This window comes from Agelaius phoeniceus, chromosome 21, assembly GCF_051311805.1.
Source record: "Agelaius phoeniceus isolate bAgePho1 chromosome 21, bAgePho1.hap1, whole genome shotgun sequence".
Lineage (NCBI taxonomy): Eukaryota > Metazoa > Chordata > Aves > Passeriformes > Icteridae > Agelaius > Agelaius phoeniceus.
The window spans coordinates 437209-460407 of NC_135285.1; the positions used below are offsets into that span (position 1 = coordinate 437209).

The following is a 23199-nucleotide window of genomic DNA, read 5'->3' on the forward strand; positions in this document are numbered from 1 at the left end:
GCAGACGGACGAGGAGCTCAACAGCAGCAGGAGCCCTAGGAAGGCTGGTGGAGCTGTCCCACCATGGAAATGAAGCCAGTTCTCGGTGTCTTTGCCTATGAGCAAAGACAGCTCCCAGCACAGCACCCATCCCACCCAGTGCTGCTCGGAACACAGGGCAGAGAGGGGCAGGGCTTGGAGCTTTCAGGGTGCACACCGAGCTCTGTGTCACCCTCCTCTCCTGGCACAGCAGGGACAATCTCCACAGCAGATTCACTTCTTCCCCACAGGCATCCCTGGTGCTGCTGCCCCATGGTCCCTCCTGGGCAGCAGCACCTCCTGCCCCATTCCACACTCCAGCACACACCCCACATCACACACCCAGCAAGGGCTGGACTAAGGGCTCCCCGGCCCTGCAGCTGGGCTCAGCCTCCTAACACACCAACGGCATCAAACCAGTCTGTGTCTCTCTTGCCCAGCTGGCACTGCAGCTGTCACACACCCTCCTTGTCTCCCGGGCACCCCACAACTTCCAGGAACATGGAGATCTCAGAGGGAAATCCTAGACAGCTGAGCCAAAATCCACAGGAGGTGGAGCTCAGGCAGGGTAAACCGCTGTTTTACTAGAGAGCTGTGGATGTCGGCTAAACTGGTAGAGCAAGAGCTGCACTGGTTTCCACTGGAGTCCAGACAGCAGCAGTTCAGACATCCAAGTCCCTGCAGGGAATCTTCCATATTCCACAGCCTGCCAGTGTCCACCCAACCCTCTCCTCAGGAAAGAGAGCTCCCATCAGACACCTCATTTCCACTCAGAGCAAAGGTTCCTTTTCAGGAAGGGCTTTTCCCCTCTCTGTGCCCCCTCTTGCTCTCAGACCCGCCTGAAGTGCAGCACAAGCGGGAGATGCCCTGGGCAGTGCTGGCTCCATGCTCACTGCTCCAAGGTCAGGAGGGTTAGAGGCCTGTGAGATCAACGATGGCTTTAATAAAGATGGCATCATCACGCACGTAGGAGTTCTTGGCTTCCATGACGGACACAGGGCAGAAGAGGGGGCAGCCACTGGCGATGTTCATCTCCGTGACAGGGCGCTGGAAGGATGAGGACGTCACATCAGGGCGGAAGGCATCGATGATGTGCTCCCGGTTATTCTGGTCCAGAAGCATCAGGGTGACCTGTGGGGAAAGGTGAAAGCATAGGGGAGTGGCTGAATAAAAGACACACGGAAACCCAGCCCAGTGACCTGCTGTGATGCATGCAGCTACCAGCAGCCACAGCCACCCTGTGCACCTGCAAATCAGAGAAATGCCTCTGAGTGGGACCAGCAGAGAACATCACCTCAGGAATGTCCTGCAGAAACCCTCCCCATCCCCACATCCTGCCTATCACTGGAAACTTCCCTGGGGCAGCACAAGTCTGTCAGACTGACTGAAAACCTACACTCTGCTCGCAGAACTGACACTGCACTCAGGTATTTCCCTGAGCCAGGGCTGTTGTCCTCTCTGCATCTGCTTTTGCCTGCTCACTCCGCCTCCATGTACTCCACAAATCTGCAGTGCCCAAGAGCTGGGATCTGAGCTCCTGACAGGGAATGAGCACCTACTGTCCCCAAGCTCTGAGGCCACCATAACCTTCCCTTGCCCTCAACCCCTGCAGAGGCTCTTTGCGATTCCCAACAGCCCATGTCACCCCCTTGCCCCACAGCACAGCCAGTGCCCTCAGCACACCTGGGGAACCCCCAGGGCAGTCAATACAGAGCCCTTCCTCTGCCTTGTCAAGTGGCCCGGAGTGACAGTGCTGAGAAACTCGAGTGGGTGCTAAACCAGAGAGGCCATGGATGGGCACAGTGGGCTCTGCTCCAGACCCACCTTCTGGTTAAAGGGCCACCGCAGGAGCGCATCGTTAGGTCCCTTCATCACCACAAAAAACAAGGACAGGTGGGTCCCACGGCCGGTGCCGTCCCCATTCAGGTACACGCGCAGACACATCTTGTAGCCGTACTTGCTGGTGTAGAAAGCTGTCAGAGAAGTGTGGAACAGGCACAGTGAGGGTCCAGTGCAGCACAGCCTAGCAACAGCAAATCTCTCTGAAATCTGAGTGCTCTGAAGTTTGGAATCTGGGAGAAGCCAGGTCTGGGCTGCACCATAGGTGGTCTGGAAAGCCCAAGGCCAGGAAGTGCAGCCCCTGGCCTGAGCAGATGCTGTGCACAGAGCAGTTACCAGTCCCCCAGCTATTCCCTCACTGCCAGGGGAGATCTGCCCCAGAGTTGGGCCAATCCTCCTGCACCTCAGGGCTGAAGGAGCTGTGGTTCATGGCAGTAACACTGGTGAGCAGGAACAAACCCCCCCCATAAAGCACCTGGCTGGCAGCAGAGCACTCTCAGCATCCCCACTGTGAGCTGATGCCTCTGATCCGGGCAGGGGCTCAAGCAAGTGAACTTTAATTCTCATTTGTATTTCCACAGCATGGCTTGGGCATGGCCAGGATGGGATTTCAGACACTTTCCTTCCCCAGCAGTCCTGGGAATGCCTGTGTTGTGACACTAGACCTTTGTGGGGTCACAGCTTGGAAGGGACCTGCCACAAGTCACCCTTCCACAGTGGCACAGAGCAGTACATCTGGGACTGGCTGGACGAGGCTCAGTGGGCACAGGCAGAGATCAGGGGTCACAGCCAATATTTTACTGCAGGACTTGGTGCTTTTCTCAACAGGCAGACTATGAATAGCAGAGACACTGTGCTCTTCCACAGGGTGAGGAGCAAGAGATCGGATCTTTGTCACTGCATTCCTCTTGGAAATACCCAGCTCATTTCCTCTGCTCCTTCCTCCCCACCTGCTTTACCCAAAGGTTCTCAGGACAGATGACCCTTTTGTTAGTCCAAGGAGAATATCCCCACTGGGCCCTCTGGGCCTTCTCAGCACTCTCATCACCCTTTGAATGTAAAACCCATCAAGGAACAGAAGGAAAGATGGCTCCAGAGTGGTGGGAGTAGCCAGGGAGAGAGGGACCATGCAGCTGGGCATCCTGCTCTCTCTGGCCCAGGCGAGGAGCAAAGCAAGAAGCCAGTAAGGCCCTCCCCCTTCCCCCCCCCCCCCCCCCCCCAGACTGATGGCCTTCACCCTGGCTTGTCCTGGGTCAGGCCCTGAATGAACCTTCCTTGTACAACTTGCTGGTTTTAGCTCAAGATTTTGCCCTTTGCCAAACCCTGTGGCACTCTGTCCTCACAACACTGCAAGCAGTATCTCCACTTCCTTTTCTTTAACACAGATATCAGCTGGTATTTCCTTGCCTTTACATTTAATGCAAACCAAACTATTACAGCCAATTCCCTTTCTCATCCCATCCACAGCCTGCATCTCTCTCCTCTCAGCCCTCTCTTCCCTCTTGGAACAGCACTGCTCTGCATGCTTCACTCTCCAAGATAAAACACCCCCTTCCACATGGAATATTTCTTTTCTCAGCCTGGCAGCATTTCCCAAGCAGAGGTCCTGCCATGAGACCCACATGCAGCTGAGATGCAAAAGATTTTGGGGACTTTGCACACCTGGAGAGAAGATGGCAGGAGAGCGGCCTGTTATCGCCTCCTGACGCTTCCGGGCAAACTCTGTTATCTTCCAGATGAAAACCCCATCGTAGGTGGAAGCCTCCATGTTGCGGATCTTCTCCTCCATCTCAGCCATGGCCAGGTCTTTAAGCCCAATGCTCCTCTCCAGCTGCCGGACCTGCTCAGTGGGACACGTGGTGCAGGTTAGAAACACGCGGGCTCTGAGGCCTGGGAGAGCCGGCAAACCCCAAGAGACCCTGGCATCCCCTTGGGACGGCTCCTTAGTGAGAGACCTCCAAAAACTGTCAGGGAGAAGGGAGGGAGAAACCGAGCAACATAAGCCAATTTACTGAAGCTTCCTTCTGCACCCTGTCACTCTGGAGAAGATCCTTCAAAACAGCTTAGTGCTTGAGCTGGGAACTTTCCCCTTAGCCAATGTAAAACTCCTTCCAAGGAGCTGCTCCATTGGCTGAGCAGCACAAGAAGTGAGGATGGGGAAAAAAATCTCCAATAACTCAGCATTGTGACAAAACTAAATTGAGAAAGTAAAGAACCTACACCCTCTGGAGGGTTCGTCCCTGCCAGCTCACACAGGGTCACGCCCGATCAGTTGCCCAGAGAGCACAGGTACGCTGCAAACTGCACAGCTCCAGGTGCCAGGAACACTAGGGGCCCTCCACAAGGGACTGTGCTGGAGCAGACTGGTGGAGGCAGCTCCTTCACACCTCCAGTCTATCGCTGCAGGCAGCAGCACTGATGGCACTCCTTTGGCAAAGGCAGCACTCATTTGGAAAAGTCTGGAAGGTGAGCAGCCCCACAGATTCAGTGAGATGCAGCACAAGGAGACGCAGTGAAATTCTGGGTGCTCTGGCTCTTGTCAGAAAACTGAGGAACTGTGCTGAGGAAGAACCCCTCAGTATCTCACCCAGTTTGATAATTAACATAGGTCTGATGCTTTAGACAGGTCAGTTAAATTCCCAGCTTTTCCAGGGAGCTGCTAAGGGTTGAGCACAGGCACACAGGGTATTTTAGTTCTGCCTTCAGATTTGTGGAGTTTCAGGACCAAGTGGTGAAGCTTTGCTAGCTCATGACACAGAAAGGAAACAGGTAACAACCTCTGCTGGGAGTGTGGGAACCCAGGTGAGCAGTTACACACCTTGTTGCTCAGCGTTTCAATTTTCTCCTGGTCCAGCCGGTGCTGGCGACTGTAGGCCTCAGCTGTCAGGGACACTCTCTCCACCTCCCGGTTAAGCACACAGACAATGTTCTCAAAGGTAACTGTTTTCCTCTCAAGGGCCTCACACCTTCCCAAGAGCTCAAGGGACCGGGAGAGCTCCGACTCCGAGCACAGTGAGTTTGCTCCCAGAAGTGGGGAACTGTTTTGTGATGAGGAAGGGACAGGAATGGGCTTCAGGTCCCCAGCACCAGTCTTGAGGCTGAGCACAGAGCTCAGAAGCATGTAGAGATGCTCTGCCAAACACTTCCTTTCATGTTCTAGGAGCTTTTCATTTTCCACCTACATGAAGAGAAATACATCCCCCATTCAGCATGTGCAATCTACACTGTCACCATCCACAGAACAAATTCCTCCTATCCAGGTTGTCTCTGTCCCTCTGGGGAGCCTCTCAGAACCCTCGGCCAGTCCTGAGTCGGCAGACACCGGGGGGGCAACCCCAACACAGCCGACAGCGGGGAGACACTCTCTGTGCCCCGAGGGTACTGAGGGCACCTGGGCTGGTCGCCTTTGCAGCAGAAGAGACACCAGAGACATCGGTAGATGATAAAGGGCCGACTCTTAACAGGGGTTAATCCAAGGTTTTATTCAGGGGCTCTGGGGAGCTCCTGCACCTTAGGGGGCCTCCTGCCGAAAGCCCCGGGAGATGTGCCAAGGTTACATTCAAAGGGAGGTGGAAACCCAAAGTAGATAACATTTTACTAACCAAGAAGTGACCCTAAGGGATGGGTACTGGGGGATGGACATTTAGGACAGCGTATGGGGCAAGGCTTGGGGGGCTGACCCTTAGCCTCTGGCTAATCACTCGAGGACCTGGACTGAAGCTTCTAGACGGAGGGGATGGGATGCTGAGTGATTGGCAGAGAGCCAGGATGGGGGTTTGGGGATGATCTCATCCAGGGAGAGGGATTACACAGGTAAAGGGAGTTGGGTACACTCTGGGATAAACCATTTGGGAAAAATACAAGGAAACAAAAACAAAACTACTTCAAAGTATTTCAAAGTATAAAAACACACTACAACACAGATCACAACATCAGCTTTAAATTTATAATTTATAGGGGGGAAAAAACAAAGAAATAATGGAAAAATGTGTTTTGGTGGGGGTGGTTTGGGTTTTTGTTTAGTTTTAGAAATGTTTCAAATCACATACAATGAGGGTTGCTAAATGCTTCCCCCAGCTGTACTAGTCTGCTCTGCCTTCCTCCAACCCCTCCCAGAAAAGCTCTGTCAGATGTATCTAACAGCAACAAAGGACAAAGCCTCCCATAACCTCCTGGAGGAGGGATTTATTTGAACCAGTAGGACCTGCAAAAACTAAGTGACATAGAGAAATGGCCTGGCCCCAGTACTTTGCTTACAGAATCACTGTAATCACAAGTTATTACACACTTGCTTGGATGTGAAGAGACCTTAAAGCTCATCCTGTCCAAGGGATCCAAGGACAGCCACAGCTCCTCTGGGCACCCTGTGCCAGGGCCTTCCCACCCTCACAAGGAACAATTTCTCTCTAAAAATCTCATCTAAACCTGACCTCTGGCAGTGTGAAGCCATTCCCCCTGAAAGAAGCATAACCACCACAGTCCCAAAGCACTTAGGGTGCTCTTAAAGTAGAAGGAGATTTCATCCCACAGGAATTTAATTCCTGGGATGCACAGACTCTGCATAGCAGATGATGTGAAGGGGTTTAAACAAATACTCCATGTGCAAGGGGTTTAATCAAATACCTGAAGGAAAACAGATGTGACACACGTGACAGTTTGGGCAACAGCAGTTTGCAGGAACTCTAATGCTGGGACTGAAAAGCCCCAGGGAAACCCAAGAGAGGAGCCCTTACCACCTCAGCACAGCCCACAGCCTCGAACCGGCACGGTACTTTGGATCTGCCACACGTCTTCACATGGTCCCGAAACTAGAAAGGGAGGAAGGAGAGCAGTGTTAGATCTTATGTGTCCCTAGTGCTCCCTTTCCACCCCACTGACATTTGGGAAACTACAGCCAAGCTGAAGAATGCCCAAGCTATCGCTAATCACTAACTGTCACAGTGCCCACTAAACCTGGGCTCGGCCCGCCATCCGGTGTGACTTTCACCGGAATACAAATACAGCCCTGACACCTGAAGAAAGCCTAATTTCTCCTTCTCTTGATGGCTGGGAGGTCTCACTGCTCACCTGCACATGCAAGAGTGAAAAAGCAATGGGTACAGGATCAAGCTGTGGATGCAGAATAATGAGCTTTCCTGAGGGCTGAGGAATGGGAGGCACAGACAATAACCCAATGAAACAAGGGCACATTCATTTTCGGCACTTCACACAACTCTGGTAAGGACGTGCTACAGGTTGGTGTTTTTATCTCCATCCCAGCATTACATTTCTGCTGAGAGGTGGCACTAACCCCTCAGCACTGAGATGACTCGTTCAGGTTCCCACACAGCACATGATTAATCCAACGAGCACTGTCACAGCTTCAGCTTGGGTTTAGCACACCCCTCACCATCAGATATCAGAGCTCTGTTCTGAACACCACCATATTCCCTCCCCACTTAACTCCTACATCTGCTACAACAGATGTCAATTAAAACTGCTTTTAAACCACTTTTTTAAAGACTTCTAGATCCATGTGGCTTGTGTAATGAGTCAGGTTACTCAGAGTTAACATGGCAGCAAATAATCAACAAGAGTTTGGAGAAATAAACATGGGAGTTAATATTTAAACACAGAGAAGATCACCCATGGGGACCCCATGAGGTGGCTTCCTGCAGGGCTTCAGCTCCCACCTGCAGAGAAGCTGGGCTGTACCTCAAACCCCAGCCTGCAGATAAGGTGGGCTGTACCCCCACCCCTACCCCCTCCTTATGCTGCCCATTTGGAAGAACTCTTTTGCTCCTCTTTTTGCTCCCCTTTTTGCTCCCTCTGTTCCCCTGCCCTGCTAAAGGGCTTTTTCCAACACTGCTACTAAAAATATTTGCCTGTAGAAAGCAAGATGGTTTCAGATGAATGTGCTTTTTGAAAATGTTTCCCAAAACTTGAATTTTTCAGACTCTTGAGCCTTGTCCCAGGAGCCAGCAGCCTGGAAATGCTATAGGCATGGATTCCATTAGATTATTACTTAGATATCAATTAATATAGTTGGACATGGGCTCTCTTTCCAAAATTGCAGCAGTTGTTGATGCAGTTGCTCTACACAGAACATAAACCCATAAGTGTGTTTTTCCCACAGAGGCTCTGTCCCCATACATGGTTCCAAGGGAGGTGGCAGTGGCAGCACCAACAGTGACCTGCGAGTGCCCCTGAGCCACATTACCTCACACCTATCCTTATGGAAAACTCACATCCACATTTACAGCTGCCACTCAGTTGTTTTCCCCACTTCATTTCCTAAAGGACTCTGTTTCTCCCTCCTGCCAGAATGCCAAACTCAGCCCATCAGGACACCAAATACCCCCACGGCACAGAGTCAGATGGATACCTTCTCCCTGGGAATCTTCTTCCCACAGCCTTCACAAGTCAGCGGGAATTCAGGGCAGACTTCATCATGAGCCTGTGAAGGAACATACAGGAGATATTTGTCCTCAAATAAAAGGCTCATGGAGGTTCTGTGATGGGCACAATCCCAAGGGGCTGGGTTTATACCTTATTACAGATGAACACTGGATTTACCAACCTACACTCAGACCTTAGTCACGCTGATCCCTCTGAGCTGCTGACTCATCGTGTGATCTCCAGGCTACCCCAATTTTGGGTGTCTATGTAGCACCCAACCTCTATTTAAAAGATGCTACAATGATTTTTAAAAAATTCAAATTATTGCTTTGATGGCCAAGATAACCAATGGGAAACTCCATTTATGGCTCTGCCAGGAGAGGACATGTTGATGCAGGTTGAGTGGAGTGAGCCACTACCTCAGCAGGATAATCTGGGTCGTTTTCCACTGTAATGGTTATCAGTCAGTTGAGGCATAGGCCCCATGACAGCTCATGACATGCTGGGCTGAGCTGTCTGATTGTATCTTCACTTTTGAACTAGAATACCATTTTTCAAGCAGAAAGAAAACTGTTTTTCAACTGTTTCATTTACCAGTCCCTGCACACAAGCAATTGCCTCTGCAGCCAGACTCAGGGTTGGATGATGGCCAGAGAGGTTGAACAAACGACCAGGGCAACGTGATCCTCTGTCCTCAGTAGACTCTTTGGCAACAGTGCTGGCTAAATGGAATGCTGGAACATGCCACTGCTTCTGTGCCATTTCCACACTGCTTAAACCTTCTTGTTCTACACCCACCAGTTGAAACAAGGCATTGGAAACACCATGAATATGCAGATCAAAACTCAAATTAAAATGTAAGAGCACTGAAGTCTCCTGCCATGGTAGGGACAGAAAAAAAATCCAACCAGGAGCATTTCTAATGCAGCCATCTGAACCCAGATGTTGGAAAACTTGGTAACAATAAATCTCTGTTACCTTCTAGGGGAACATGCACAAACCTCACCGTGTCACACATCAGGAAGTGGAAAGTGAAACCAGCAGTAACTCCACCCTGGCTTCTTGGTCACTCTCTCCTTTTTATGCTTTAAGTGAGTAACTTAAGCTGAGAGTTTCACTGTGTGTCCCTGGAGAGATGACTGGCCAGCCAGCAGGGTTTGGAGGGCACTGCTGCCTGCAGAGGAGGAGGAGGTCAAGTGCCTGCCTTTATCCCACTCACTCAGAGGGAGTGAGCCCTTTTTTCTACCCACCTACTGCTCTCATGTTCTAGAAACACCCAATAACATCTACCCCATGAACCACAAAACACTGGCAGAACAGATGGTCTGACTGAAAAAAGGAAATTTCACTGCAGAGGCAACTATTTTAAAAGGGAGTATTTTAAACTTACGGTCTCCCATGCCAATAGGTGGGTGTGAAACTACCACCTTCTCCACACTCCCCACCTCCCAGCATTTATCCTCCACCCTGAATCCCCCCTGCACCATGACGTAATGGCCAGGAATGGGCAGCCCTGCCTGCAGCATGGGAAGGAGCTCAAAGAGCAACTGTTCTGTATGTAAATAGTTAAAGACACCCAGAGGCTTCAGCCAGCGCAGATCCAAACATTTCTGTATAAACAGTTTCAGGCTCTTCTGGAAACCCCTGTTCCTCCTGCCCCACGTGGGTGTCAGAACAGAGATAGATGGTATCACTCCTGGAAGAAATCCAACCCACCCTGGAGCCAAGAGCAGGGGCTGGCACTTGAGCCTGATCTGCCACATCCACTCCCCCTGCAATGGCAATCCTCCTGTTTATATCTTTCCCAAACCCACAGCTGTAGCTTCTGCTACAGGGATAAGCACCACTCACACTCACATCCAAGCACTTGCTTGGAAAGTTTTTGGGAGCTCCATGGCTGTGCATGGGACTAGGCAAGAGCAGGCACTCTCCCAGAGGGAAACCAGAATGGAAATCAAGCTGGACAGGCATCAGAGAGAGGGGACAGCCATGGAAGAATTAAAGTGGAGCTGGAAGACAATGGCTCACCCAGCAAGGCACACACCAGCCTGCAGCATCCAACAGCAGGAGCAGGAAAATCAAATGGGGCAGAGTTAACAGCCTTCAGCAACACCTGGTTCTTCCCACTGAATTACAACCAAAGCCGCTGATTGATCAATTTCCTTCCCTAATAATAAACAGTGATACAACCCCACAGCAGCCTGCCCATCACCCACCACCATCAGACATATCATTCTCTGGGAGCTCACCAGAAAGGTTAGAAAATCGGACACCACTGCCCATGGGAGGACCAGGGCAACCGAGAGGATCAGAGTCAGGGACTGTGTGTGAAGGAAATCAGAATCACAGAATAATTGAATGGTTTGGGTTGGAAGGGACCTTAAAGCCCATTTCATTCCACCCCACTACTGTGGGCAGGGACACCTTCCACTATCCCAGGTCATTCCAAGTCCCATCCAACCTGGCCTTGGACACTTCCAAGGGATGGGGCAGCCACAGCTGCTCCAGGCAACCTGTGCCAGGGCCTCACCACCCTCACAGTGAACAATTTCCTCTTAACATCTAATCTAAATCTCTCCTCTTTTAGTTTAAAACTGCTCCCCCTTTTCCTGTCATTATCTGTCCATGTAAAAAGTATCTCTACATCTTTTTCAAGCCCCCTTTAAGCACTTACAGGCTGCAGGGAGGTTTCCCCAGAGCTTTCTCTTCTCCAGGCTGCTCAAAGGTGCTGAGCTCTCCTCTCTGCCTGCAGGCCTACTAGCAAATGGAGCTGCCCGTGGATACTGGGAATCTCCCACCTCAGTATCAGGAAAGCAGAAAAGCTGTACATGATTTAAATTTGCAGTATTTGCAGACAAAGTTTCTCTCTGGACACTCCGGCAGCAGGCTGAGGCTGTTTCATCCCAGCCAGCAAGGGCAGCACTCTTGCATTGCAGCTGTGCAGGGGAGTGAAGGCATACAGAGGGAAAAGTGGGTTTTGGTAAGGGCAGCTGATCCCTGGAGCACACAGTGATCATTCCTAAGGAGGCTGAGAGCAGATCTCACTGTGCTCTGAAGCTTCCTCATGAGGGGCAGCTCTGATCTCTGCTCTGTGTGCCAGTGACAGGACTCAAGGGAATGGCTGGAGTTGTGTCAGGATGAGGTTAGAATGGATATCAGGAAAAGGTTCTTCCCCCAGAGGGTGCTGGGCACTGCCCAGGCTCCCCAGGGAATAGGCACGGCCCTGAGGCTGCCAGAGCTTCAGGAATGTTTGGACAGCGCTACCAGAGATGCCCAGGGTGGGATTGTTGGGGTGTCTGTGTTGGTGTCTTGTGCAGGGCCAGGAAATGGACTGCACGATGCTTGTCGATCACTTCCAGCTTGGTATATTCTCTGGTTCTATACAATGCCAGGATGAGTTGCTCCCCTACTTCTCCCTCAGCCAAGAGGGAAAACTGCAGTTTAATCTGATCACCATTTCACCTCAGGGCATCCCTAAATTCAATTTCATCTCTGGAAGAGGCTTCTGCTGGAAATCATTATCTCCATACTCTGGTGGACAGGACATGCCCCTGCTGCCTGGCTGCTCTGCTCATAACCTGCCACATCCATACAGGTCCAGTTTTTTATTTGAGGTCTTGTAACCATGCTAGGAATCCATCAGCATGACACTGGGCTCCCCCTCCAGCAAAGGGACAAGGCTGGTAGCTGGGAAATGCCACTGTTGAAGCAGCTCCTGTGAGATACCTCTGCCAGAGCCCATGGAAAGGTCACAGCAAAGGGCAGGGCTGGCAGAGGGACAAGGGACAGCAGGACAGGCTCAGAGTGAGCTGCACACTGCAGCTCTCCTGCAAAATCCCCTGGTCTTGGAAAGTCACTCCATCAGTCTCCTCTGAGCACAGCAACAGTAACCCTAAGCAGACAACTCAAGGGCTTGGCAGCTGGAAGGGAGCAACAAGAAGGAAGCAAAACTACCAGGATGGCAGAGGAAAGCCAGCTGCCATGACACAGGGCACAGTAGTGGCTACGAGGGCTTGGGTGGTCTCCAGCCCCAGCATTGCCATGTGCAGCACTTGGCTTCTTGGACACAGTAGCCTGGCTACAAGGAAAAGGGTGGGCCCATGAAATTGTAGAGAAAACACTGAAAATGAGCCTCCAGTATAAAAGAGAGTTTTGAGGGAACCTGAATCCTTTGTGCTAAGAAGCACTGGTTGCTTCGTGCATCTCTGTCAGTTTCCCAGGGGCTCCAGAGCCTGCAAGATGGAAATGTGCCACACAAGGCAGGTGTTTTGGGATGCCCTGCTCCTCTGAAGTCCCCATGCCCTTGTGTGCTGCAGCTCCTCCTACCAGAGAAGTCCTAAGCTGGTTCTATGCCAGACTTGCTTGAACCTTTCCCCATACAGGTGAGTCAGGCTACCAGGCACAGGGTGACCACACACCCAGTCCTTGTGCTTCTGCATGGAACCCAGCAACACAAGGCTGGAAAGCAGGAACCCAGTCTATAATTCCCAGTGCCAAACAGGAATGGGAGATTTCTGAGACCATCACACAGGCTGGTGCCAGACACAAACTCCTCCCTTGCTGGGACATGCTGTTGACAGATCCAAGCAAGTTCACTTGGCATCATTTCAAAGAAACTGTCAAAACCAAAGATGAAGTTTGCATCACTAGGTACTGTTGGCTCCAGCTGGGCAGGCAGTGAGGGCTTGGGAACCCAGCACACCCTCACTGCTCTCAAGGCCCTGGTGCACACCTGAGTGAGGACAAAAGGTAGAAGAAGCCTTGTGGGGTTTCCTGTGGGCCTGGCTCAAGCCTCTGTTCAGACCCAAGGCAGGAACTCTTGTTTTCAGTGTTGAAGTTTTGTTCATCAACTGTTAGGGCTGATCAGACAGAGGTCTGATTTGGGGATTGCTGGCAGAGGGACACCAAGGCAGTGTTTCAGGTACTGAAGACAAGTGTGAAGGCAAGAGTGATTTCTTAGGACGGAGGAAAGTACAAAATGAATTTGAAGCAGTAGCAGGTTTTCTGTAATTTTTAAAAATAGGTTCTGCCACTCCTGGTTGCTTTCAACTATGAACAAGCATGAAGTGGTGGCACACTGCAGGATGCTTTTTCCAAATCCCTACACAATTCCCCCACCCGCATTCATGGTGAGGGGTTTCCTCACAGCGTAGAGCCATATGAACCACACTTAGCACTCCCCTCCACTTCAAACCTCGTGACTTACAGCTTTTCATTCTCCAAGGAGCAGATGTCAAAACCATTAATTTTTGGGCCACCACAAGAAGGCTGAGCTGGTTTCAGAAGTGAAGAGCAGACCCTCTGCAGCCGGGGCTTTCCAATTCCCTCCCGCACATGCTCTCTGGCACTCACCGTGGCTCTATCTCCCACCACGGGTTTGGACAGGAAATCACCTCGTGACTGGGCAGCCAGCTACACCAGCTACTGTGGGGACTGTGGCTGGGATGTGCTTGTGGGCCTCAGCTCTGGCTCTGGAAAGTATAGGTGTGTCTGATCCCTTTTCCAAAAGCAGAAGGTCCTTCTGGAGCTAGCTGCAAACTGCACTTCACCATCAGCCCAGAATTTGGAGCCAAAACCTTCAGAAAAAGTCAATAAATGCTGCACTGGGTTTTAAAGAGAAGGCTGGTCACCCTGCTACAGCAGCACCAAGTGCCCCTGCCACAGCGCCTCAAGTGTTGTACCCCACATAGACAACAATGATACAACACTCAGAGGAACAGCTTTGTGGAGCAGGAGACAGGTGACCAAGCTTCAAAGACCAACAGCTCTCCTCTAAGCAATGTGCAAAATCCTGAAGATGAAGTTTCAGCCTCAGCTGAAAATCACCACCAAAACCTGTTAGGGCACTCCTGGGTTGCAGCTGGGAAGGAGGGGCATGACACGCTCAGGGCCCCCAGCCGCCCTTCTGAAGAGGGAGCTTTCCCTGGATAAGGCATGGCAGGGGCTCTACAGCATCTCCTAAGTATGAACGGTGGGCAGAAAGGAATGCCTGGTTATCCTGTTCTTCTGGAGCCAGGAAGCTACATAGCCCAGAAGGGGCTGCAGACATCCTTTCTGACACCACAGGCTTTTAAGTAACATCACTTGGGATTGGAGTTTTGCACCTTCTGCAGCCTTCCAGGTTCCACTTACAAAGAACTTTCTAAAACCAAAATGACAACAACAAACTCGAGGAAAGCACGTTCCCTCCAGCATGGATTAAGCCAGCTTGTTCCCACACCTGACTGTTGCTTGGCTTCAGAAGCTGAGCTGATCTGAGCCCCACAAAACTTAGTTTAAACACTGATGTCATGTTTAAGCTTAAAACTTAGTTTTAAGTTTTAAAACTTAAAAACTTCCTAAACTTGGACAATTTCATTTCCTTATGTCTCAGTTAATTCTGCTTCCAGCTGAAGAGGGCTGCATTAAATCCCCTGTCTGGGGTAACCAAGGGGAATGCCAAAGCTGACCCTGTGTACCCCCCTCCTCAGCCCCCTCCTCCCATCCCAGTCCTGGGGGGAGGACACAGGAAGGGAACTGGTGGGATGAAAGGCATACATAAAAGGTGTATGGAAACTGACAACAGTATGTTGATAAGCAGGAGAGGGACATGGACAGCTAGAGGTAGTGTAGGGTGGGAGGAACACACCAGAGCTGAGGAACCACAAACTCCCTCTCCTGGATATCACTGGGAGTGTTTTTGAGGTTTTTCCTTTTGCTTTAATGGGCTGCGTTTAATTTCTGCAGCCGTTCTCAGACTTTGCTCTTGAATCTAAAGGCTCATGCCCACAGCCTGATTTTCGAAATGTACATGCAGACAGACTCATCAGGAAAAAAGGTCACTAATAAAAGGAAAAACCCTTCACCCCGCCCCACCCCAAACTAGTTTATCCAAATGCCACAAAATATTTACAGACTCTGAAAAATGCAGCCATAAATCCAGACTTAAATATTTCATATGGTCCACACAGCTTGAAGCAGAGTGCAAGTCATGTCCAAGCAAACAGCACTCATTCAGTTTTGCATTTTCCTTTGAGAGCCAAACTTTAGTCTGAACAGAAAGCAAAACTGAAATCTATTTTACTCCTTTTCTTGAGGTTTAAGCTTTCCAGCTGCAGAACATGTTTCCCCTGTGTGTGCTCTGATAAGATTAGCAAATCAGAAGTTTGCAAGGGGAGAGCAGCCTCTCTCAGCACAACGCATGATTTTAAAATTAGCAAACAGTGAATTCACTCTGAGGGACTTTCCATGTCCTCTCAGAAATAGCTCTGAGGTACTTTCCAGAGTGGGAGTGCTGAGCTGCTGCAGGACGTTACCCACAGCACAGCTACGGATGCAGCTCCTCTGCACCAGGCAGCTCTGCACTGTGACCCTGAAGGCTGGGTTTAACCTTAGCCCAAGGTATCACAAGGCTCTGGGCTAACACAGCCATTCAACGCCTCCTTTCCCAGCCCTCTTCAGCAACACACATAGCTTTGGCAGCATGGGGACAGCCAGTCCTGATTAAATACCACAGCTCTTTGGCAGGCATATGAGAGGAGATAACACAAGCCAGACCTTGCCTCCTCCCACAAGTTCCTAGGAAAGAGCCAGCTTTTCCTGAGAGGGCACAAAATAACCTCCTTCCTTAGGCTGAATGCCACCAGGGCAGGCAGCAGAGGTGACTCAGCCCCTGAGAGGAAACAGGCAGCACTGCTCCAAACCCTCACACCCCTTCTACCACACAGGACTCCCTGAGACTCATAAAAACCCCTGGCGGGGAAGATATCACAGATGCCGCAGACCCACAGCCCACGCACGCCAGGGCCACACATCTATCAATCATCCTTTGTCCCAGCAAACGCCAAACTGGGGTTTGGGAAGATCAAGCGGAGAGTGAAAACAAGGCACAGGCTCATCCATATAGGAGCTTTCATCAACAGTGCGCAAGGTTCTGGGGCATCACATGCTTCTGCAGCCCTGATCCCAGGACAGCTCGCTGCCCTTCTGAACTCCCAGTGGGAGCTCTGGCCAGACTCAAGCACTCTAACACTTGTCAGAATACGTAGGGAGAACTTTTGGCAGCAAAAAATTTTTGCTGAGCTCTGCAAGAACGTGTTAAGACTTTTTTTAAAACCAGAAGAAAAAGTTCAGCACAGTTCATCAGCCACAGCACATCAGCACTGGAAGTTGCTGACAGATAATTTGGTTTAGTCTAATGAAGATGAGTTCACTATAATCATTGCAGAAGATATTGGACTTCTGGGCACCAGCAGAAATTAAAGCATGGAGCAAACAATCTGCAGACACCACCAGCACAGCCTGAACCTGAAACCTCAGTACCAGGGTACCCTGTTCCTGGACAGGCAATCCCCAAACATTGTGCTGTGGTAGTGTTAAGCTTTTCACCTGATACTTCTTCAGTCCTACATCCACACCATGAGCCTCTCACAGATGTATAAATGGGGGTTCAGAGCAGCAGAATCATTTAGCACCGACATCCTCATCTCTTGGACTAAACTTTGAGCACGCAGCAGAAGGCTCAGACAGCAGGACAAGGAAGCAGAGCTGCAGAAGCATCTCTCTGCTAACAGGCAGAGGCACAGTCTGGGCAGAACGCTCAGGCCTGATGCACAGCTGTTGCTTCTTCCTTCCACTTTGCAATGGCATTGTCAGGAGAATCCCAATGTTAGCCTGGACAGACCAAGGTTAAACCTGCTTTTGAAACACATCTCAGTCACTGTCAAAGCTCTGTGAACCACCAGGCTATGATCTTAATCTGGAGTGAGTGTGAACCACCAGGCTATGATATTAATCTGGAGTGAGTGTTAGAAAGAAATAAAATGAATTCCTCTTATCTCAGGCCCCCCCCCGTGGTGGTTCTGCCATTCCAAGAGGGATGACAAAATTGTCTTTCAGGAGCCAAAAGCTTCACATACAGTCACATGCTACAGACCAAGCACCCCCAGCCACAACTAAAATCTGGATTAAAAAGCTAGTGGGTTCTTCAAGGAGAAATGAGGTGAAAAAACCGTCCTGTCCAGCAGCCTTGTGTCCCAGAACACTTTGGAGTGATGGGTGACCAGACAGTACCCAACATCTAGTCCCACTGTCCTGGTAGCTTTGGAGACACCTGAAATGGGATCAGGTCATTTTCTGTGAGTTGATGGAGTCTGAAGAGTTTTAGGTTCACATAATGCAAAGAAATTCACAACCATTTAATGGCACAGCAATTTCTTGACAGTCTTGTATAGCAGAAAAGAGCTGCAAGGAGAGCAGGTGGTTCCCATCATGGAAGGAACATGCTCACAAGCAAATCCCTGCGATCACAAGCAAATCTGAACTGATCTCAGTCCAGCCTGTGCCCTCAGCAGGGCACACAAATCCTCATTCAGGGAACCTCTCCAGCTGACAGTAAAGTCCAGGGATTTGACAACTTTCCCCCACTGTCAGCAAGCACAGACAACACCCCGAGTCGTCCCCAAAAACAGAGGGAAGAAGGATGCAGATGTGCCAAGCCTTGCTTTGGCCTGTACCTCGTACTCTTTGATGGTTCCCTTCCAGGTGCAGCCGCTGTTGATGCAGACAGCAGGCAGACTCTCCACTTCCCGCCGCGCTGCATTGTCTGGGAAAGCCTGAAATGGAAAAAACAAGCAGACCACAAATATTACTGAGGGGCTGCAGTTTTGATCAGGACTTTGAATTCTTTCTGAAAACTCCTCCCAGACCAGTCACCCAATCAACCCTCAGAGGTGTGTTAAGAGCAACCAAATCTCTGTGACAGCTTTAAGTAGGGCACCACTACACACACATGACCTGGATTTCAGCACTGAGGAGTCCAACACAGTAATCACCCTTCTCACAGCTGAAGAAAAGGGTTCCTACGAATAAGGAGTTCTCAGAGCTCATGTTTTAAGCAAAAACTGTAACTGGTGTTACTGACACCAGTCTTCTGTTAGGTTTCTTTCAATGTATTTTTCCTTACCGAGCTTGTTTCCAAAATAGAAATTCCTTCTTCATATATTCCTTCCTGGATACAGCTGGCACACTTTTGAGGTCCAGCACTATCAGACAGAAAAATAATAATCAAACACAACAACAACAACAACAACAACAAATTTAAAAAAAGTTTTAACAATAAATTGACTTCTGGTAACTATATGAAATGACAGTGTTTTCTTATTTTTAAAGCAACACATTGAGTCTTTGCTTGTGTGTATTGTTGATGCCTATTTCTAATTTTTTTCTTCTGCCAATTAAACATTCTATTAGGCTTTCCTCATACAAAGGTAGGAGTAAGATAGAACACAAAGAGACTTCTCTGGAAGCCAGCTTGTGCTTAAACCTCTCCCATTTTGACACAACAATGAAATGATGACTTTATGACTGTGATGAAGGAAATAGGTGATAGACCTGGACTGCTTCCTCAATGGCAAAAACAGTGCAGGGGATTCTGGAAAAGAGAACTTTGAAGCGTCAACAAAGGCAAGTCAGAGATTACACATTCCCTTAGAGAAGAGATGATGCTGAATCTCAGTGATTGAACACAGCTCCCTTAGTGAGAAGGTCCTGAAAACGACACTTCTCTCTGCTTTTGTTCTTGAAAATGCCTTTTCAAATATTGTGCCTTCCCACTGGAGGCACAGCAGTTACCTGATGATTCTCTTCAGGCAGTAGGAGCAGTAGCGATGGCCGCACTGCGCCTGGAACGGCCGCCTGAGGATGTTCTTGCAATCGGAGCACAGGTATTTGACCTCCAGTTTAGTTCCCAGGATCTCCTTTGCAAACCCAGGCTGGTTTAGATCCAGAGAACCAGGTGGAGAAGAGTTTGCTGCTGCCATGTGAACGAAAAGTTCTGGCTGTATCTCCAGAGACTGAAAATAAAAGTATTTTCTCCAATTGATTATAATTGTATGGGGGTGATTTGTCATATAAACTGTGTTACCACAGACTATTAGACTGTCACCCAACACAAGTAAACATACTGATGTAAACCACCCTAAAACCCTGCCTTCACCTCCCAAATATGGGAGGAAACTTGAATTTTAGAACTAAATCCAGAACACAGAGACATGAAGCACAGACCTAACAAAACTCCCTGTCTGAGCTGACTGAAATGTAGCCTGTTTAGAGATATCAAGTCTTCTTGCTTTAAATAAGGCAAAAAACTGTCTTAAAGGTGATAAGAAATAAATAGAATAAACTCAGTTCACCAAAGACCTGTTGGCCAGCCCAGCCACAGCTTGTCAGCTGTCAGGAGGGACCAAAATTCTGCCCAGAGGCAGCTAGACCCGCATGTTCCTTGGAGGAAGCTCGGCACACAGTGGAGCCCAGATTTAGTGGTGGCGCCCAGTCAGGCACAAAGGGTTCCCCAGAGGGATGGAAAATGAGGACACAAGAGGCACGAGCAAATTGGAAAGAAGGCAAAGAATAAAATGCTTTTGTTTTAGCTGCTTATGCATCTCATACCTTCATTCCCTGTGATTACATTCTACAGGCACCTAAAACACCTAAGGAGCACACCCGTGGAGTCCCCTGGTTTGGATGGGAAGGGACGTTAAAGCTCATCTTATTCCACCCCCTGCCATGGGCAGGGACACCTCCCACTGTCCCAGGGTATCCCAGCTCCATCCAACTTGGCCTTGGGTGCTGCCAGGGATCCAGGGGCAGCCACAGCTGCTCTGGGCACCCTGTGCCAGGGCCTGCCCACCCTCCCAAGGAACAATTCCCAATATCCCATCCAGCCCTGCCTTCTGGCAGTGGGAAGCTGCTCCCCCTTGTCCTGTCATTCCACGCCCTTGTCCCCAGTCCTCTCCAGCTCTTTCGGAGCCCCTCCAAGGGCACTGGAAAGGGCTCTGAACTGAGGTCGCCCCGAAGCCTTCTCCAGGCTGAACGCTTCGAGCCCGTCTCCGGGAGGAGCCCCCACGAGCAGAGACACCGCGAAGCCGAGAAGAGCCCAGGGCTGCCCCCGTGTGGCCCGGACTCCCCGCGGCCAGGAGGGCTCTCTGCCGGGCCGGGCTCCAAGCGGAGCGAGGCCCGACCCCGCCGCTCCCTGAGGGCCCCGCACTCACCGGCCCTCGCTGAGCACCCGCACCGGAAGCCCTGCCAGGCCCCGCCCCCGGACACGTGTGGCGAGCCCGGGCCCCACCCACCGCCCGGGGCGGCCCCGCCCACGGGACCGGCCTCGCCCACGGGACCGGCCCCGCCCACGGGACCGGCCTCGCCCACGGGACCGGCCGGTCCCCGACATCCCCGACACCGTCACCCGCCCTTGTACTCCCAACACCTCCACACCGACACCGTCGATCACCCAACAACACCCACCTCTGCACCCCCAATGCCCCCAACACACCATCACCCATCCCTGCATCCCCGAAACCCCGAGTCCAACAACCCCCCCACCGTCACTCACGTCTGCACCCCCAATACCCTCACATCAATCTCTGTCACCACCCCACTGTCACACCCAGTTATGCCTACTGTCACCCCCGTCACCCCCTCAGTCACCTCCCCTCAGTTCCTCAGTCACTCCCTTACCCCGTCCTCTGTCACTTCCCCAGGCACCACTCCTCGCTGACTTTCCACTGTCCCCTGCCATATCCCTGCTTCAGGCGACCCTGCTGTGAAAGAACCCAGATCCCTGGGACACCCTCACACTCCTCCAGGACTACTCATCTACCCGCTGGGTTCTCTCATCCTTCCTCTGAGCCCACCTCATCCGCCTCCTAGGACCTCCTGGATGCCCTCGTCCATCACAGGGACTTCCCATCCATCCCCTGGGATCCCCCCTCACGCATCCACTGCATTTGCTGGAGGGGGAAAAAGACGGACCGTGGTGCTCAACCTGACCCACCCGCGGTCCCATCGGAGACAGCCATCTCCCGCTGCACTCCCTAGGTGAGCAGCACCTGGTCCCTTGGAAATGGCCCGGAGCGAGCACCTGGCAGAATTGTTTTAAAGTCACTTTTGGCCATTTTGGGTACCAGTGGGCCCTCGCCTACCTGCGCACAGAGTGTCATGGCCACCTCGCGTCCCGTGGCGCCGGCTCGGGGGACAGGTGGAGGCCAGCGGTCGGGAAGGATGGGCGGTGGCAGGACGGAGACGGCCGGACGGCGATGGCAGGAAAAATGCCGCGGGGGGAAACGCGCGGCGCAGCCCGCACTGAGGTCACGGCGAGGTGCTTTTCGCAGAGGAACTTGTTCGGCAAAAGGTCACAGCAGCGAGATTTGTCCCCCGGGATCCCCAGCCTGCCTGCCCCCCTAGCCCGGCTTCGGCGCGGGGGCTCCGGGGTTTTACCGCCTGCTGCGCCGGCGGGGCGGAGATGGGCGGGTTCTCACTGCGGGGAATTCAGCCGGTGCCGGGGAAATCCTCGCCGTCAGAGCCGGCCGCAGTGACCGAGCAGTGACACAGCGGCCTCTCCCGGGAACCTGGCTGCGAAGACGGGGCCGGTGAGGAGCGGGTCGAAGTGAAGGGCGCGGCAGGGCCACGGGGGGCTCCGGGACACCGAGCCCTTGGCGAGGGGCCAGGTGCTGCTCAGGCACCGTCAGGGCGGGATGCTCCCTGTCAGGGAGCCGGGGACAGTGCATCCCTTCGTGTGTCGGCATCGGGAATGGCACGGGCACAGCTCCCCTGCGATGGGCACCGCTTCACCCATTGCACTGCAACAGCCCTTTTCCCAGCACAGCCGGTCTGCGAACACCGGCATGGAAAACTTGGTGATGTCATCTATCGAAGAAAAATCCTGTCTGCATTTCCTGAAATGACCGTGACCTGGCAGCAGGACGTGCTGTTCCCAAAGGGACAGGAAACCCGCACCAAAGGTTTGCTAGGAACGCCCGTCCCGGAGAGGACCATGGGGCTGCTCCCAGTCCTGCTGTTGCGACACCCCGGCTCCACCGCAGGGCCCGAGGAGAAAGTCTTGCACCCCGCTAATGTCCCACCTCCGGAGCTGCTTTCTCCTGCTCCCTGGGAGCCGGGGCCAGGCGTGCTGCGGTGACAGATGACAAATGCAAACCCCCGGGCGGTCCCGGCACCTGATTTCCGAGCAATGCCTGGATCCTCACCGTGACCCGGCTCTGTCCACTCATCCTGCGCTTTGTCATGGAAAGACCCTACAAAAATCCGCCTGGGGAGCGTTAGCTTTGTGCCCTCTCGCTTCAGAAATGACGAGAGCAGGAGCACCTTTTCATGCCTTTACTGCGACTGCGTAAATTTCTGGTTGATTCTGATGCAGTTTAGGGATTTTCATCGAATCACAGAATATCCCCTGAGCTGGAAGGGACCCACCAGGGTCATCCAGCCCAGCCCCTGTCCCTGCCCAGACCCCCCAGCAACCCCAGCCTGGGCATCCCTGGTAGCGCTGCCCAAAGGCTCCTGGAGCTCTGGCAGCCTCGGGGCCGTGCCCATTCCCTGGGGAGCCTGGGCAGTGCCAGCACCCTCTGGGGGAAGAACCTTGCCCTGAGCTCCAGCCTGAGCTGCCCTGGCCCAGCCCCAGCTGTTCCCTGGCTCTTGTCCCTATCACAGGGAGCAGAGATCGGAGCTGCCCCGCGGGAGGAGCTGCAGCCTCAGCGAGATTTGACCTCAGTATCGCCTTCTCTGGGCTGAACCAACCCAGTGCCCTCAGCCACTCCTCCCTTGGCCCCTCCGGACCGTCCCCATGCCCATGTCTGTCTTGTGGACGCTCTGCCGGGCTCCCCGCAGGACGAAGCCGCCACGGCACATCCCTGCCCAGCCCTGCCGGTGCCCGCAGGCGCGCCCGGGGCCAACGGGCCGGGTGAAAACGACACGGCTCCCGAACCGCCGCATTGCGCATGCTCGACTCGGCTCAGTGGAGCAGGTCAACGGGTCTGACAGCGCCGCAGAACAAACCAATCCCTGCCGGGTGTCGCGTGACTGGCAGGGCCAATAGCCAATCTTAGTGTGTACAGGAACGCGCCGTCCGCCCCCAGTTTGGCGTGAGCACCTGCCAATCACGTAGCGAGGAGGCTGATTGGCAGGAAACTGCGC

At 52.1% G+C, this 23199-nt stretch overlaps 1 protein-coding gene across 4 annotated transcripts; it reads right to left on the reverse strand.

Annotated features, from left to right (window-relative positions):
- Positions 1 to 576: 576 nt before the first annotated feature.
- Positions 577 to 23029, reverse strand: TRAF2 (TNF receptor associated factor 2). 4 transcript variants are annotated; one of them, XM_054646301.2, is made up of 10 exons: positions 21195 to 23017; positions 18847 to 19067; positions 18179 to 18257; positions 17730 to 17828; positions 8222 to 8293; positions 6591 to 6665; positions 4676 to 5035; positions 3520 to 3697; positions 1843 to 1991; positions 577 to 1149 (listed from the first exon to the last, which is right to left on the reverse strand). In XM_054646301.2, the coding sequence occupies exons 1-10, from the start codon at positions 21210 to 21212 to the stop codon at positions 931 to 933; spliced, it is 1470 nt and encodes a 489-aa protein (XP_054502276.1). In that variant the 5' UTR covers positions 21213 to 23017; the 3' UTR covers positions 577 to 930. The 4 variants fall into 4 exon arrangements, with proteins under 4 accessions (XP_054502276.1, XP_077045341.1, XP_054502278.1 ...); XM_077189226.1 differs by lacking the exon at positions 21195 to 23017 and adding an exon at positions 20731 to 21145; XM_054646303.2 differs by lacking the exon at positions 21195 to 23017 and adding an exon at positions 20265 to 20321.
- Between the last annotated feature and the right edge of the window lie 170 nt (positions 23030 to 23199).